The sequence below is a fragment of the Salvelinus namaycush genome, chromosome 21, assembly GCF_016432855.1.
Source record: "Salvelinus namaycush isolate Seneca chromosome 21, SaNama_1.0, whole genome shotgun sequence".
Classification (NCBI taxonomy): Eukaryota; Metazoa; Chordata; class Actinopteri; order Salmoniformes; family Salmonidae; genus Salvelinus; species Salvelinus namaycush.
In genome coordinates, this window is record NC_052327.1 from 19,518,345 (window position 1) to 19,535,834 (window position 17,490).

At 44.8% G+C, this 17,490-nt stretch overlaps 1 protein-coding gene across 1 annotated transcript in view; it reads left to right on the top strand.

The window, feature by feature from the left end:
• Positions 1-1,124: 1,124 nt before the first annotated feature.
• plxnb2b (plexin b2b) overlaps positions 1,125-17,490 on the top strand; it is a 127,407-nt gene continuing 111,041 nt past the window's right edge. Inside the window, exons 1-2 of the mRNA XM_039016860.1 lie at positions 1,125-1,147; positions 2,340-3,873. Coding sequence (XP_038872788.1) covers positions 1,125-1,147; positions 2,340-3,873 — 1,557 coding nt within the window. The remainder of the gene's footprint in view (positions 1,148-2,339; positions 3,874-17,490) is intronic.

Consider the following 17,490-nt stretch of genomic DNA (forward strand, 5'->3'; position numbering starts at 1 on the left):
TACATGGATACAGGCTTTGTTTAATGCCAGAGGCAGGTCATTGGTAAACTTAGAAAGGAATAGAGAGCTGCCCTGCGGTGCACCACATTTGACATGTTTTACATTAGAGGAGATTCCATTAAAGAAAACCATCTGAGTTATATTAGATAGCTCTGAATCCACAATATGGCAGAGGTTGAAAAGCCATAACATGTACGTTTTCTCAACAACAGGTTATGGTCAGTAATATCAAAGGCTGCACTGAAATCTAGCAGTACAGCTCCCACAGTCCTCATATTATCAATTTCTTTCAACCAATCATCAGTCATTTGTGTCAGTGCAGTACATGTTGAGTGGCCTTCTCTATAAGCATGCTGAAAGTCTGTTGTTAATTTGTTTACAGAGAAGTAGCATTGTAGTTGGTCAAACACTATTTTTTCCAACAGTTTTCTAACAGCTGGCAGCAAGCTGATAGGTCTGCTGTTAGAAGCAGTAAAGGCTGCTTTACCACTGTTTGGTAGCGGAATGACTTTGGCTTCCCTCCAGGCCTGAGGACAAAGACTTTCCTCTAGGCTCAGATTAAAGATATGACAGATAGGAGTGGATATAGAGTCTGCTACCATCCTCATTAGCTTTCGATCTAAGTTGTCACTGCCAGGTTTGTCATTAATGATCGATAACAATCATTTGTCCACCTCTCCCACACTAACAAAACTTTATAAAATTCAAACTTGCAATGCTTTTCTTTCATTATTTGTTTTTTTATACATGAGTACGATGGCTCACTGTTCGTTGTTGGCATTTACTGCCTACGTTTGCGCACTTTGCCGATGAAGTAATCATTGAAATGATTGGCAACATCAAGTAATTTTGTGATGAATAAGCCATCTGATTCTATAAAAGGTGGAGTTGAATTAGTCTTTCTGCCCATAATTTCATTTAAAGTACTCCCCCATAAAATCACCATTCTTTATATCATTGATCTTGGCATTCATAATACAGTTTCTTGTTCTTTTTGTTGAGTTTAGTCACATCATTTCTGAATTTGCAGCAAGTCAGCCAGTCCGACGTGCAGACAGACTTATTAGCCACTCCTTTTGCCCCATCTCTTTCAACCATACAGTTTTTCAATTCCTCATCAAACCATGGAGCCTCAACAGTTCTCACAGTCAGTTTCTTAACAGGTGCATGTTTACCAATAATTGGAAGGAGCAATTTCATAAATTCATCAAGTGCAGTGTCTGAAAATCGTGGAGTTAGGCTGAAAAAACGGAACTAAGCTGATAAACAGACAACGTAATACAGTAATGTTACTGCTGTCTCATGCGTACTTACATGCATAAACACACTCACTCTAAGCAGTAGCGTAGGCAGGCAGGCAGCCAGGCAGGCAGGCACACACACACACACACACAAACACACACACACACACACACACACACACACAAACACACACACACATACACTCTGACTAGTAGCGCGCACACACGTCCAATCACACAGTCCTTTTGTCAGTCATCCTTGCTATACCTTGTGGTCTGGCCTGTACCGAGAACACTACAACTTTTCAACATTGAGCCAGCCAGCTCGTAGGCCTCTTCTCTCCGTCTATCCACTCCACTTCCCCTGCACTCAGAGACGGAACCCCTGTGGTGGCCGTGTGCAGCCCTGTCTGACGACTCACTCTATTATCACCACCTCAAAGACTGGTGCGACCCTGAATACATTCCCCCCTCCAGACGACTTCATAAAGGATCTGCCTGGGCCTGGGTTCCCAGTAGGGACCTCATCAGTGGCACATTGTAGAGCAGAGGAGTTCCTCTCTTCTGGACCGTGGCCTGTGTGAAGTGGTGTGGAGGGAGTATAACAACCCACCACAGGGAGGGAGAGAAAGTGAGTGGGGAGGTTGGAAACATGATGGGCGCCATGCACTAGGGCTCTGTTGAGGGCTCCGGTGAATGTCTAGTTCCCCATAGGAAGTGAACAGTGGATGATGCAATTGAGGGCCAATGCCTGTCAATCACTGGGTTGTCATGGCATCTGTATTTAGAACAAGCTCCTTGTGTGAGAGGCTTTGTTGACATGCCCTGATTCTGACCACCTCAGCTACGGTCACCTGAACACCAATGAATGAAACTTAAATGATATATATTTATAAAGATATATTTTTTTTATCAACAAACTTCTTACAGCCTATCACACCCTCCCCCTTTCTCCATGTCTGGTTGTCAACAGGCAAGCCTAGTAATGCTCTCACCATGGACCATTTCCCCAGCATCTGTCTCAACTCACACATCTACTCATCTGAAACCGTCGCACGTCCTCTACCTCCTCCTCTACCTCATCTTCCCCTCTCCTAGCAGTCATACAGACACCTTCGTACACGTCCTCTACCTCCTCCTCTACCTCATCTTCCCCTCTCCTAGCAGTCATACAGACACCTTCGTACACGTTCTCTACCTCCTCCTCTACCTCATCTTCCCCTCTCCTAGCAGTCATACAGACACCTTCGTACACGTCCTCTACCTCCTCCTCTACCTCATCTTCCCCTCTCCTAGCCGTCATACAGACACCTTCGTACACGTTCTCTACCTCCTCCTCTACCTCATCTTCCCCTCTCCTAGCAGTCATACAGACACCTTCGTACACGTCCTCTACCTCCTCCTCTACCTCATCTTCCCCTCTCCTAGCAGTCATACAGACACCTTCGTACACGTTCTCTACCTCCTCCTCTACCTCATCTTCCCCTCTCCTAGCAGTCATACAGACACCTTCGTACACGTCCTCTACCTCCTCCTCTACCTCATCTTCCCCTCTCCTAGCAGTCATACAGACACCTTCGTACACGTTCTCTACCTCCTCCTCTACCTCATCTTCCCCTCTCCTAGCAGTCATACAGACACCTTCGTACACGTCCTCTACCTCCTCCTCTACCTCATCTTCCCCTCTCCTAGCCGTCATACAGACACCTTCGTACACGTTCTCTACCTCCTCTACCTCATCTTCCCCTCTCCTAGCAGTCATACAGACACCTTCGTACACGTCCTCTACCTCCTCCTCTACCTCATCTTCCCCTCTCCTAGCAGTCATACAGACACCTTCGTACACGTTCTCTACCTCCTCCTCTACCTCATCTTCCCCTCTCCTAGCAGTCATACAGACACCTTCGTACACGTCCTCTACCTCCTTCTCTACCTCATCTTCCCCTCTCCTAGCCGTCATACAGACACCTTCGTACACGTTCTCTACCTCCTCCTCTACCTCATCTTCCCCTCTCCTAGCAGTCATACAGACACCTTCGTACACGTCCTCTACCTCCTCCTCTACCTCATCTTCCCCTCTCCTAGCAGTCATACAGACACCTTCGTACACGTTCTCTACCTCCTCCTCTACCTCATCTTCCCCTCTCCTAGCCGTCATACAGACACCTTCGTACACGTCCTCTACCTCCTCCTCTACCTCATCTTCCCCTCTCCTAGCCGTCATACAGACACCTTCGTACACGTCCTCTACCTCCTCCTCTACCTCATCTTCCCCTCTCCTAGCAGTCATACAGACACCTTCGTACACGTCCTCTACCTCCTCCTCTACCTCATCTTCCCCTCTCCTAGCAGTCATACAGACACCTTCGTACACGTTCTCTACCTCCTCCTCTACCTCATCTTCCCCTCTCCTAGCAGTCATACAGACACCTTCGTACACGTCCTCTACCTCCTCCTCTACCTCATCTTCCCCTCTCCTAGCAGTCATACAGACACCTTCGTACACGTCCTCTACCTCCTCCTCTACCTCATCTTCCCCTCTCCTAGCAGTCATACAGACACCTTCGTACACGTCCTCTACCTCCTCCTCTACCTCATCTTCCCCTCTCCTAGCAGTCATACAGACACCTTCGTACACGTTCTCTTCTTCTCCTCTCTTCCTGCTCTTCCTCCTCTCCTAGCCGTCACGGCCACTGAACGATTCCCTCTCACTGGGAGGCTCCTCTCTCTCTCTCTCTATCTCTGTCAAACAAGGCTCCTATTTAAGCTCATTAAATGTTTCCAAGAGAATAGGAAATCAATGGTGCATACCGGTGTGGGAACTTTTCTCTTAATTTAATTTCCCCCTTTATCTGTTTGCACATCTCTCTCATCGCTCTTTCTAATTTCTCTCCCTCCCTCTCGCTTTCTCTCTCTCTCATTTCTCTCTCATCTCTCTCTCTGCGATGTGACTCACGGTGGGGGGGAATAGAAGGAGAGGTGGAGACGGTTGCCTTCAGAAGCGATCTCAATCTCCTGTGTGACAGGCACCATAGAGTGAAGCTGTCCAGCGTCTTACGGAAGACTTCTGGATTGTTTCGCAGCCTCCACGCGATCACAACTGACTTCAAATTTGCTCTGACCTCATCTGCGATGTTCGATCTATGTTTTTTCGGGAATCTATTGCTGTGAGAATGAGTTTGGATTTAGGCAATGTTTTGAAGGAAAGTGAGGGAGCCAATGCATGGTCATGTTTTTGGAAGAGGTATAGGCTTTTAGTTTCAGAAAATACTCCCACACCCTACTTGCTTTCTCTGCTTGCTTCTCTCTCTCTCTCTCTCTCTCTCTCTACCTTACTCAGCCTAGAGAGAGTGTATCTCCCTCTCTATCTTCCTGGCATTTGACCTCTATTGTAAGGGGTTGAGTTTGATGAATTCTCCAGTGCTGTGGATGTGTCTGTCTGGCTGTGGTAGGGGTGTTTCAAACTGGGCCTCGGGGCCAGGCCCACACCTTCTCCTGTAATTGCTCTTTTGGGGCCTGCTCTCTGGCTCCCTCTTTCTCTTTCTCTCTCACTCTCACACAGACACACACACACACCCTCTATCTTCCTCCATCTCTCTCTTTCTCCCTCTCACCGACCCCCTGCCTCTTTTTCTCCCTCCCTCCCTGTTTGGCTCATTATGGCTTATCCCCACCTGCCCAGTCTGTGACTCCTACTCCACACACACACACACACACACACACACACACACACACACACACTCAGCAGTTTTAGGAACTGGCTGTCGCTTCGCTGTGTGCTATCTGCTATAAAACAGCTTTGCTAATGCTGTTTGGGGAAGGACTGGAAACAATGGAGCCCTGTTTTTTCCCTCCAACATGAGCAAACAAGAGCAGTGCTGTTCAGCCCCAACCCCAACACCAGCCCCATCCGTATACCCCCAGCCCAATATTCCCCAGCCGCATCCCCAGCCTCTGCCCCAGCCTCTGGGTATAGTGAGGAATAATGGATGTAGTGGGTTGCAGCTGCTCGGCCGAGGCAGGCAGGGCCTTATCAGAGGAGTTATCTAAGGGCCTGAGTGGCCTGTGATGAATGGCTCTGAGCTCTATGTCTCACAGATCAATAAGCCACTAGCACCCGTATGAGCTAGATGGAGGCCGCTCTCGCCTCCCCGCCCCACCCTCCTCGTCCCCTCCCCTGCCGCCTCGTCTCCCAGCATCCCCCGCCGCCTTACCCTCTCATAATCTCCACTATGTTTGTGAACTTTCCCTCCATCCGTGGCTCAAATGGACCATTGATCTTTTACCCTTGGCTTGTTTTAAATAAAAGCGGTATCTCTTCTCCATCCAAGCATGCCTGGGCTCTGACAGCAGTGATTGCTACGATCGCGGGCGGCGCACAAACACTACTTTAGACTGATCGAAGTGTAATCTGAGAGGAGAGAAACCGCTACCTTACTCCACCGGGGAGAGGGAGAATGCTACTGATGTTACTACCAAGTCTGACGTAAGTCGGTCTCGTGTCGATGCACACTACACAACACTCACTACAAACACATACAACCCCCTCCCCCACACACACACACACACACACACACACACACACACAGACATCCCAACTCTCCCCAGACCACCAAAGTAACACAGTACATTGTGTCGGCTGTACACCGGGTGTGTGCTGTATAGTCTGCGGTGTTGGTCTGCTCTACACCACAGACCTCTGCTGTGCGGACTGGGATGGAGGGATTTAGAAATCTCTCTTCCACAGAGAGACCCAAACCAGTCAGACCCGGCAAGCTCTGAACCTCACCTCCCTCTCCCCTGACTCCCTCTGTCTCTTGTCAGAGGGCGAGGGGGGGGGGGGGGGGGGTCAGAGAGAGCTGTCTCTTTGTCTGTTCGTTGTTGTTGCTGATGTTGGCTGGAGGGAACCGGCATGTAAGTCTCTGCTGTCACTTGTAGGGGTGGAAACGGGGGTGGCCCCTCCCCCTGTGGTTGCTCAAGCACCCTTCTCAACGGTGGTGGCCCCTCCCACATGACTCCAGCAGAGAGCGGCCAATTTATGCCATAAGGAATATACCGCCAAGTTGTTGATGATCAGCCGCCTCCCTCTGTATGACACTTGGGAGAGGAGCCACCTCCACTTCGTCAGCCTCGAGATAGAGAGAGACTCTGCCCCTTCCCCTGCTGGGAGTCTAACCCCACTGGGGATGGGAGAGACAGGGTGAGGCTTGTGTGTGTGTGTGTGTTTTGCCCCTGTGTGAGGGTCTGGTATGGCCTATGTGTGTTGACAGTGAGCTCTCCCTCCTGGCCGCCCTGCGCTGAGCCAGGGTGCCTTAATGAAGCTGGGGGTCAACGGCAGTGTGCGGCTAATTGGCCAAGTTTGCCCGAGGCTCTGGCTGCCTGTGATTGAAGCGTCCAGCAAGGGCCCACTTTGCTGCTGCGCCCTGGTTCCGCTCCAGCAGAGAATAGCCAAGACACTCACAACACCTCTACTCTTTAGTGAGCTCAGCTCAGAGACTTAGAAGCCCACCCTACACTCTCTCTCTCTCTCTCTCTCTCTCTCTCTCTCTCTCTCTCTCTCTCTCTCTCTCTCCTCTCTCCTCTCTCCTCTCTCTCACTTTCACAACATTTCTCACTAGCTATGTCTTGCTTTCTCTTATATACACATCTATATTTGCGTTTTAATTTCTCTCGCACACTCTCCTTCATGTTCATGCTAACACTTTCCCTTTTGTTCTCTTTCACTTATTATGTTGTCCTCTCCTTCTCCCTCTCATTCCTAAGACTTTCTCACACTCTCGCTCACTCTCTCGCTCTGACCACCCATCACTCTCTCTCTCTCTTCCCCCTCACTTGCCACGGTGCGATTTGGGCAATTTCCATGTTCCCGTTGGACAGTGTCCAGGAAAAACCAGCTTCATTTCTCCCACGACCGTCTGACAGCTAGCTACTGGGCTGAGTTCTACCCCCATACTGTACTGTGTTGAGATGGAGGGAGGGAGGGAGATGGGAGGGGGATACAGAGAAGATGGAGGGGGGGTGCCATAATTAGCTGAGCCTCCTCTCTCTCCTCATTAAGGCAGTTCTGGCTTCCATTGTTTGGCTATCAACCAGAGGCTTAGAGCTGAGAATGCAGTCTCAGGGGAAAGAATAGAAATAGGTCACAACACACTGTACCCTAGCAGGAATAGATGGCCTGTCTTAGGCTGGGGTACCTGTTGGATGCACACACCCACTGGCTGAGAATGTGAAGCTAGCTTAGCCCACACTACACACCAATGAGCGGCCATTCTCAAATAGGACACAATAGGAACTGTGAAAAGGACAGTGCGATAAAATACATTGTTGTCTGGCGAAAGGAACAATGGTCCAATTAGGCTATCTGACAATACTTGGCCAGTACTCAGAAAGACCTGATACAACTTGTCTAAACTTTCATCTCCTCAAGCCAGTAAAATTGCTGTAAAACTCCTCCCTTTTATGGACGGCTTTAAAACAGTTCATCTTGAAAAGATTACATTCCCATTATCCTTTGCTAGTATTGTTTTTTGCAATACGCTAAGGATATTGTCTCTTGTCATGTAACCTGACAGTGAATAATCACCACAGCTCCCATAATTAATGTTGCTGAAAGACAGATAAATGTTATCATGATCGTCAGACAGCTGTGTTTGATTGGAGCCCACTACCCGTCGCCACCACTGTAAACTTTTCTGGGGTCCACTGTGAAATCTTCTAAGCCACGGAACCATAAACCTTCTGCGTCTCAGTCTAGCTGGGAGTCAAGACTGACTGGGGTCCATCTGTGCTGGGCTTAGGGATCAGACGGCAGCCCTTCCTCAATACATTGACTCCTCCATAATCTGCTGTTTATTTAGGTGAGATTAGTGTTGAGTATTTTTCCGGTATTTTACAAATGTTCCATCCAGAGAATAAATCGACTTTCTCCCTCATAACCCGGCATTTCCGGCCAAAACCAGAAGTGTCATTCAAAAGTATTATAAAGCATATAAATGGGCCTATATCTGAATTAGATTAGAGATTTGATCGAAAATTCAAGCCTGATGCTACCTGAGCCTACATTAAAGGCATTTAGTGAGCCCTACATTAAAGGCATTTAGTGAGCCCTACATTAAAGGCATTTTATGAGCCCTACATTAAATACATTTTATGAGTCCTACATTAAAGACATTTAGTGAGCCCAAGCTCTAAAAAGTCCAAATGATTGTGCCGTTATCCAAAAACATATATGATATAGGTTACGCACGACAGATAAACATAGAAGCTCATAGATGTAAATAGCTATATGTCCTCTTGGGTAAATACATGAAACTAGCTCCAGCAGGCTAATCTTTTTTTAATGTGAACTGTATTACTGTACTGTATTGTAATATATGGACTGGAATTATGCATCGTTCAAACCATGATGAAGAGAACATGCGATTCTGGTGGAGCACATGCTGCCTACGAAGTTACAAGTATCGGCTAGCGAATTAGATTTTACTTTTGAAATACCATAAGGGCTATTTGTGGAATTAGTTGGCTGATGCATATATATACACCTTTCATAATATTTCCCCTAATGTTATTAGCTTACCTCCTCTTTCTCTCTCTATTGTTGCTTCATTCCTTCCTCGCTTTCAACAGTTAAATGAAATATGTTTTGTTGTCCTTATCTCTGTCATTCTAATAACCGCCCTGAATAATACAGGACTAGAATTAGATGCAGAAGGCTCTCACTTCTCTTCACGAAGATTGAATGGTTATGGGTCTGAATACATAACTGCTATAGCCTACCGCCATGCTGTGTTCGCTCTTCTTTCAAACTACAAGTGAGTTCTATTGGCTGCTGTATTTAACATTCAGCAAACAAGAGCTTGCGTTCCCTCTTCGAATAGTCTATTAGTATAAGAAATGCTAAAATGAACCATGTCCAGCAAGCTATTCTAGTGTAGCTTTTCCTGCATGGGACTCCAAGGTGTAAGGAGTGTTTTTTAAGGAGAGGCCAGCGGAGCACAGGTGCGTGCGTATTGCGCAAGAGACCGAGGCTATAAGTTAGAGGCTTAGTAACCCATCATTAATTAGCTGAAGAAAAGACTAATACTGCATTGAATTTATTACCTGAAAGAGGTAGGCTAGGACATCTACAGTGCATTCGGAAAGTATTCAGACCCCTTCACTTTTTCCATATTTTGTTACGTTACAACCTGGATTAAAAAAAGAATCCCCTCATCAATCTACACGCAATACCCCCTTTACTCAGTACTTTGTTGAAGCACCTTTGGCAGCGATTACAGCCTCAAGTCTTCTTGGTTATGACGCTACAAGCTTGGCACACCTGTATTTGCGGAGTTTCTCCCATTCTTCTCTGCAGATCCCCTCAAGCTCTGTCAGGTTGGATGGGGAGCGTCGCTGCACAGCTATTTTCAGGTCTCTCCAGAGACGTTTGATCGGGTTCAAGTCCGGGCTCTGGCTGGGCCACTCAAGGACATTCAGAGACTTGTCCCGAAGCCACTCCTGCATTGCCGTGTCTGTGTGCTTAGGGTTGTTGTCCTGTTGGAAGCTGAACCTTCGCCCCAGTCAAATGTCCTGAGCTTCTCTGGAGCAGGTTTTCATCAAGGATCTCTGTACTTTGCTCCATTTATCTTTCCCTCGATCCTGACTAGTCTCCCAGTCCCTGCCGCTGAAAAACATCCCCACAGCATGATACTGCCACAACCACGCTTCACCCTAGGGATAGTGTCAGGTTTCCTCCAGATGTGACGCTTGGCAATCAGGCCAATTCTTGTTTCTCATGGTCTGAGTGTCCTTTAGGTGACTTTTGGCAAACTCTAAGCGGGCTGTCATGTGCCTTTTACTGAGGAGTGTCTTCCATCTGGACACTCTACCATAAAGGCCTGATTGGTGGAGTGCTGCAGAGATGGTTGTCCTTCTGGAAGGTTCTCCCATCTCCACAGGGGAACTCTGGAACTCTGTCAGCGTGACCATCGGGTTCTTGGTCACGTCCCGGCCCTGATGCCTGCAGGTGTTAAATCCAGACAAAATATGGTTCAGCTGAAATGTCAGTTCCATGGTTCTGCGGGCTGCGTTGTAATATTGGGGGTGAAACTGGGTGGGAGGCGAGTGCTGCTCCCACTCTGGGTGCTTAGGCTACATTTGAGACCAAAAAAAACATACCACATAAAACATTCACATTTCTGTTTTTGTTCTGTTGCTCTCTCTTGTTCCGATCTCCTGCAGCTTGCTCCCCCGTATGATCATGTAAATAGCATGCTAATGACGTGGTCTGGGGTATCCACATGGGTTAGGAAGTGTCAATCATCTTCCCCCTGGGTTTGCCTTGGCTGTGCCTCAGAGCAAGAAGTGCTTGGGGATGAATAAATTAGAGTGCACAGGAGCGAACAAAAGATCTCAATTTCTCTTCTCTTTTGTTGTTGGGCCTGGTGAATCTGAGGCGTGGTACCCCCTTGAGATAAAGAGCATAACCTCACCCTTATCTGGTGTGTCCACAACACATGGAGAGCTTTTTGTATCAATTAGCTTGACATTATGATGTGTTTTACCCATTTTCAGTGACTTGTGACTTTGCGTTACAGGTTGTCACTCTAATTTCCTTGTGAAAATGACTAATTTTTGACCAACACTCAAAATGTGTTAATTTTGAGAATACAGGCAAAGTAGACTTTCTTTTAAGTTTCACATATACTTTAAAAATCTATTTAACCCTTTGCACTTGTGGGAATTGCCCTATATGGATTGGGCTAAATTGAAATGTTTCTTTCAGAAGAAATATTAAAAAGCATACAATTCAGACAACAGTTCACCTGACAAGACTGAATCCAAACATTACACTGTTGCTTTTATGTGCATTTTTACATTAACTGTACTTTTCACTGCATTTGTTGATTCTGAAATCAAACAAATCCTCTGGATACATTCAGTAACATGATGAGAATATTCCTGGAAAATGTGGGGTAGTTGCAACATAAATCAAAAAATGACAAGAGTTTGAGTGACAGGACTAACTGGTGTCTCCAAGTGGCCACACACCTCTCCAAAGTGTGCACAGTTCCTAAGTCATTTCAATGCACTTTTATGACTTAAAGAAGAGTATTCAACTAGAAATTTATTTTTTGAACTCTCCTAGCTGTGCCGTTGAGGAACTACAGCAAACACATTTGTAGTTGTTTTGTTTGGAACAACCCTGCAGCCCTGCCATCACACAATTACTGTTGATGTTTACGCAAACCAAAAACAGCCCATTATAAATCGCAATCTAGGTCAAGTGGGAATCATTTGAATACTTGTTCTATTGCCATCTTGACTAGCTAAGTTGTAAAATACGATATTACAGTGTTAGGCCTTCACAGGGCAATTCAGAGAGTGGTGTACATTCAGGTGGTTGTTTTCTTCACAGTAGACAACCAGGCTCATTCTGTTCAGGACAACCCGGGGTATGACGCCATGTCATCTTGTAACTGTTCATCAAACAGTGATCATAAATGTCGACACTGTATATGACATGGGTTTTATGATATGGAAATGTGAAGTTTTCATGACTGTCCATGAGATTCCAAATAGGTCAGATCAGGTTTGCGATGAATAACTTCAATCAGACCACCTCAATCCCGTAGAGGGGGAAGGAAATAACTAGTGGGGATTAACAACTCATGACATGTTGTAAATCAAGGGAGAAGATCCAGGCATGCGCTCTCAAGATTCACCAAAGGAATGTGCTTTGTCTCAACAGACTTTTCCCCGCTGAAACTCTAACACGTTCAAAAGCGAATACTGGAACAATATTTTGTGGAGAGGCTTTCTATACGACACTAATGTCATTTTGTTTGTTATTTTGTGATGTCATTCAAAATGTTATAAAGGAAAATACTGTAACTTGGGAAGTATACCCACAACATATATGAAGTTTTCATTCTACGCGTTGTGCATGTAATATGAAAAATTATGAAAGTGTTTTTGTTAAGAGAGGGATGTGATTTGAGAAGTTATAAGCGATAATTGTTTTCCATAACTTTGCGCAGTGAGTAATCACCGCCCCGGAGTGAGGTCGGGGAGCGTGCCAGCCTGCTGGAACCACCCCTTTCAAGCAAAAGGTAGAAAATATGGGTTAAGAAGTTAACACATGGAACCAGAAAAAAGCGAGAAGTGGCAGCTGTGCGTTTAAAATGGTTTGAACTTTGAATCTCAACATGAGGTAGAGACGATAAACTCACCTCCCTCTTCGAAAGCAAATTTAAGTAGGACCATCCTGTTACTCTGCTCAAACAATCGTATTACGTTACTCTCATCACCCCATTGGGGAACCGTCAATACGGCTGGCTAACCCTATCTTCAAAGAAGAATCTTCAAGAGTGAATGGAAGGAAAATCAACTCTGTAGTTCTGTTCAGGACTACACGACAAGTCAACTACGAAGAAGGACAACAGGAGAAGGGTTGTTGGAACCATTGTGGTCAATCAGAGCCTTACAAGCATGCCGCGAAAGAGCCCAACCCCCTTTCCAAAGCTACCCCATTCACTGAGAGATCCCCAGCGAACCCAGGCATTTCACGTAAATACATTCATGATTTCTTTCTCAAAGTGTGGCTGTTTGTGTGCAAAGTATATGGTTACTGTAGGTGAAAATAGTTTCTGAATGTGACACTGTTAAGTGTCTCTGTCCCTCTCTCTCTCTCTCTCTCTCTCCATCTCTTCTTTAGCAAGCAGCCATGTTGTTGTCATTCCACTAGGGACCTGTTTTAAGCGTATTATGTCTCCAGTCAATAACCAGTGCAGAATGTGTATGTTTATCCTGTGTTCCCATTTAATTAGTTAGTAAATAAATAATTAAACCAGTTTGTGTAGTACTGAATCGTATGTAAGGCTCGGGTTTTTGCAGATGCAAGGAGGTTACGACTTCAGAATGATGATATGATACGAGGTTATGATTGATAAGTTGACTGTTTATAAATGTGATAGGTAAAGACCTTTTAGAGTTTAACTCGAGATGGTAACTCTTTAAAGAATGCTCTCGTGGTGCCCCAGATCCTAATGAGTTAATTGTTACATGATTAATTGAATCGGGTAAGTAGTTAGTTAATTAAGATTTAATGTTAAAGTCAAGTCATGACAAACTGCACATTTGGACACATTTGGTTGCTTGTATAACATCAAAGTGCTATTTATTAGAATCAATCAAAATACATTGAGTACTTTTCAGTTACAGCATTTCCCTCAATCAGACAACAAAAACAATGAAAAAATGACCCAGTTAGCGTGAGGGATGGGAGCAGGTTCAGAACGGCTGTCGGGCAAAACCCATAAAGTGCTGTGAAGCGCAGAGCCTGAGGTCTGACATCATTAATAGCATGTTACTTACTGTACATCCACTGTGTTCCAATTTAGGTGCTTATTAGTGCCCAAATCTGCCATTTTCAACTTGTATACGGGTATGAGTGTAAAGGGCTACAAACATAGATAAGCTCCTTATTTTACATTTTTCAGGCACTATATATTCGAAAGAGAAAAGAAATCTAAATCAATTTCCCAAAAAGCTCATTGCGTTTGTTTAGAACGTTGCCCCAGGCGATGCACTCCCTCTTACACTTTTGAAGTTGATTCAGGTTAATCATCAGGAAAAAAACACTTAAACATCAAAAGTCCTCTTTATGATATTCAGAATGACTCAGAATATAAGTAGGCATCCTCAAAGATGAGTGTGAATAATTCATTTATAATAATTCACAGTGATCATCACGATTTAAATTACTGTGATCTATGAAAAGCATGGATGAAATTGCAGCGAAGGTCCGCAAATAACAAGTAGTCTCCATGCATCCTTGGGGCTAGCTAGACATTTTATGTTATCTTTCTTAAAGGCCCAGTTCAGTCAAAAATGCAGTTTTTCCTGTGTTTTATATCATATTGTACAGCAGCTGATGAAACTTATTTTTATCAGTGTTATTTCCTGATAGTTACTTGTTGAAAATACAATCTACACAGGACCTTCTGATGAACAGGTTTGCATGGTTTGAGTTTCGGGTTTTCATGGTGACGTCACCATGCGGTAAATTGATTAATAGAGAGAGAGACGTTATGAGCTGAACATAACAGTATGCCAATGGAAGGGAGGACAGTAGCAGGTGACCCAACTGTGGTTTGTGATTACTATGAATTCCCATTGTAGCCAATTCACTTGCAGTCATTCTGTTACCAAATTGCTAACAGAATGACAAAACATTTGTAACAGAATGACTGTAAGTGAATTGTTTCAACATGTTTTAATCACTTAATAAATCCTAAACCAAATTGTTATCAGTAAAAACACTAAGTAATTGGTAGGTCTATCTTTACTTGTTACATCTGTGAACTTTCATTATCATCCCTTCTACTGAGGGAGAGAAATTAAACTGAACAAAAATATAAACCCAACATGCAACAATTTAATATATTTTACTGTTATACTTCATATAAGGAAATCAGTCAATTTAAATAAATTCATTTGGCCCTAATCAATGGATTTCACATGGCTGGGAATATAGATATGCATCTGTTGGTCACAGATAACTTTAAAAAAAGGTAGAGGCATGGATTAGTAAAGTCAGTATATGGTGTGACCACCATTTGCCTCATGCAGCGCGACACATCTCCATCGCATGGAGTTGATCAGGCTGTTGATTGTGGCCTGTGGAATGTTGTCCCACTCCTCTTCGCTGTACGAAGTTGCTGGATATTGGCGGGAACTAGAACACGCTGTCATACACACCGATCCAGATCCTTGCATCATGGGGCCGTGCATTATCATGCTGAAGCATGAGGTGATGGCAGCGGATGAATGGTATGACAATAGGCCTCAGGATTTCATCATGTTGTCTCTGTGTATTCAAATTGCCATCGATAAAAAACAATTGTGTTCGTTGTCCAAAGGTTATGCTTGCCCATATCATAACCCCACCACCACCATGGGGCACTCTGTTCACAACATTGACATCACCAAACCGCTCGCCCACACAACTCCATACACGCTGTCTGCCATCTGCGCAGTACGGATTCAACCATGAATAGCAGACTTCTCCAGCGTGCCAGTGGCCATCGAAGGTGAGCATTTTCCCACTAAAGTCAGTTACAACGCCGAACTGCAGTCAGGTCAAGACACTGGTGAGGACGATGAGTACGCAGATGAGTTTCCCTGAGACGGTGTGTGCAGAAATGATTTAGTTGTGGACGTACTGCCAAATTCTCTAAAACGACATTGGAGGCGGCTTATGGTAGAGAAATTAACATTCAATTCTCTCGCAACAGCACTGGTGGACATTCCTGCAGTCAACATGCCAATTGCTCACTCCCTCAATTGAGACATCTGTGGCATTGTGTTGTGTGACAAAACATTTTAGAGTGGCCTTTTATTGTCTACCACACAAGGTGAACCTGTAACCTGTAATGATCAGGCTGTTTAATCAGCTCATAGATATTCCACACATGTCAGATGGATGGATTATCTTGGTAAAGGAGAAATCCTCACTAACATCTATATAGCCAAATTTGTCCCAACTTTTTGTGCGTATGGAACATTTCTGGGATCTTGAAACATGGTACCAACACTTTACATGTTGCATTTATATCTTAAAGATACGTGGTATCTGGTAACAGAATGACAAGACACTAGGCAATATTTCTTAAACTTACAGGAGGCAAATAATTTCAGAAAATGAAATAAAAGTGTTGATATTAGTTGGCAGGGGTGTTTACTTCAACATTAAGTGTTTTTTAAGGTATTTCTGATACCTTTAACACGTTTTCTACTAGATGTTTCTAAGACCCCTTTTCCATCTGTTTGACCAGAAATCATAGTCTTTGCATATTCCTAAGTTTTAGGATGGAAAATGGTTGAAAAATGTATAAATACCTTAATAAAAAATAAAAAACCTCTTAGCTTTCATTTGACACCAACTTTGAACTCCTATGAACTTCACATGTTAGTGCTCATGGAATTCTTTACATGGAAATACCCATCATCATTAATGTAAGGTATTTCATATCACGCGGAAGCATAACAGCCTTGGAATGTGTGACATCAATGAAAATATTGCTGCTCTTCCCCTCAAGGTCTAGCTGAACGATGATTACCTTTAATCCAATAGAGGGTATACCGATACCCACAGCTCAGACCTTCATCAGAGGGCCTACTTTTAGATTTTGCTCATACAACACTGTGGATGGTAAGTCCGTGGGGTTCTAAAATAATAAAATAACACATCGTTCCTCCTTACCCATCCTCCTCCCATCCTTCCCCCTCCTTCCCTTCCCCAACTTCAACATGGTATACCAGCCCTCCAGTATCCCATCACCCCCTGTGAGTATGCAAGCTGTCGAGGCTGACTGGGCTCCGTCTCTTGCCAGTGCACGGTTGGAACAGATCCGGCCTCCGGGCCACAACCACTCCTCCACTCGAGCCCCTCGCAACTGTCATCTAAATGCTAAGCGCTTTGGAGCGCCGCGACGGTGGATCTTTTGTACACACTTTATCGCTTAGCACAGATAGTCTTCTTACAACATGTTTTAATGCTTAGTGAGCATGGAGCGTGCGGTAGTGTGTTGTGTTTCTTTGTGTTTCAGTGGCTGTCATCCAGATCTGGCAACACTGATTGGAGATGAACTGGGCTCATGTTTAAAGACCTCCACTGAGAGGCACAATCTGAGTATGCATAACTAGAACAAATAGTGTTCTGGTTCAGTTTTTGCTACATGAGGACAATGGGGATTTTCCCCCTAGAATCTGGTTGCTGGAGTTCTGGAGGGTTAGAGGAAGTGATCCGTTAGAAAGGGATCTTACAAATACGAATCTACACTAGCAACTTAGCTCTGTTGAAGGATCTGTATGACTGTAGGATCTGTAGGAGTATGTTCCCTTGTAAGGAGATGCCAACGCGGTGACATATTTTCTCAGGGCAACAAAGTGTTGTATTGGTTATCTTTCAAATGATTGTGGACTTGCACCTCCAGAGAAGACACTCGCTCATTGCTGCGTCGTTGACGACTGAGCTAATCGGCCATCTGCTCCCTGGGGCTGAGAAATTTGGATGTCAGAGTTTATGAGAACATAAGCTAAACAGCCAGCCAGGCCTAGCTACATTAAGAGGAGTGGCGGGCGTGAGGCGAGCGATAGACTCCAGACAAGACGTAACATTTTCATGTCAAATCCAGAGACATACAAATCTCAGAGTGATCTGCCAAGTTTCTGCAGGATTCACTGGAGCACGAATGGTAGAATTTTC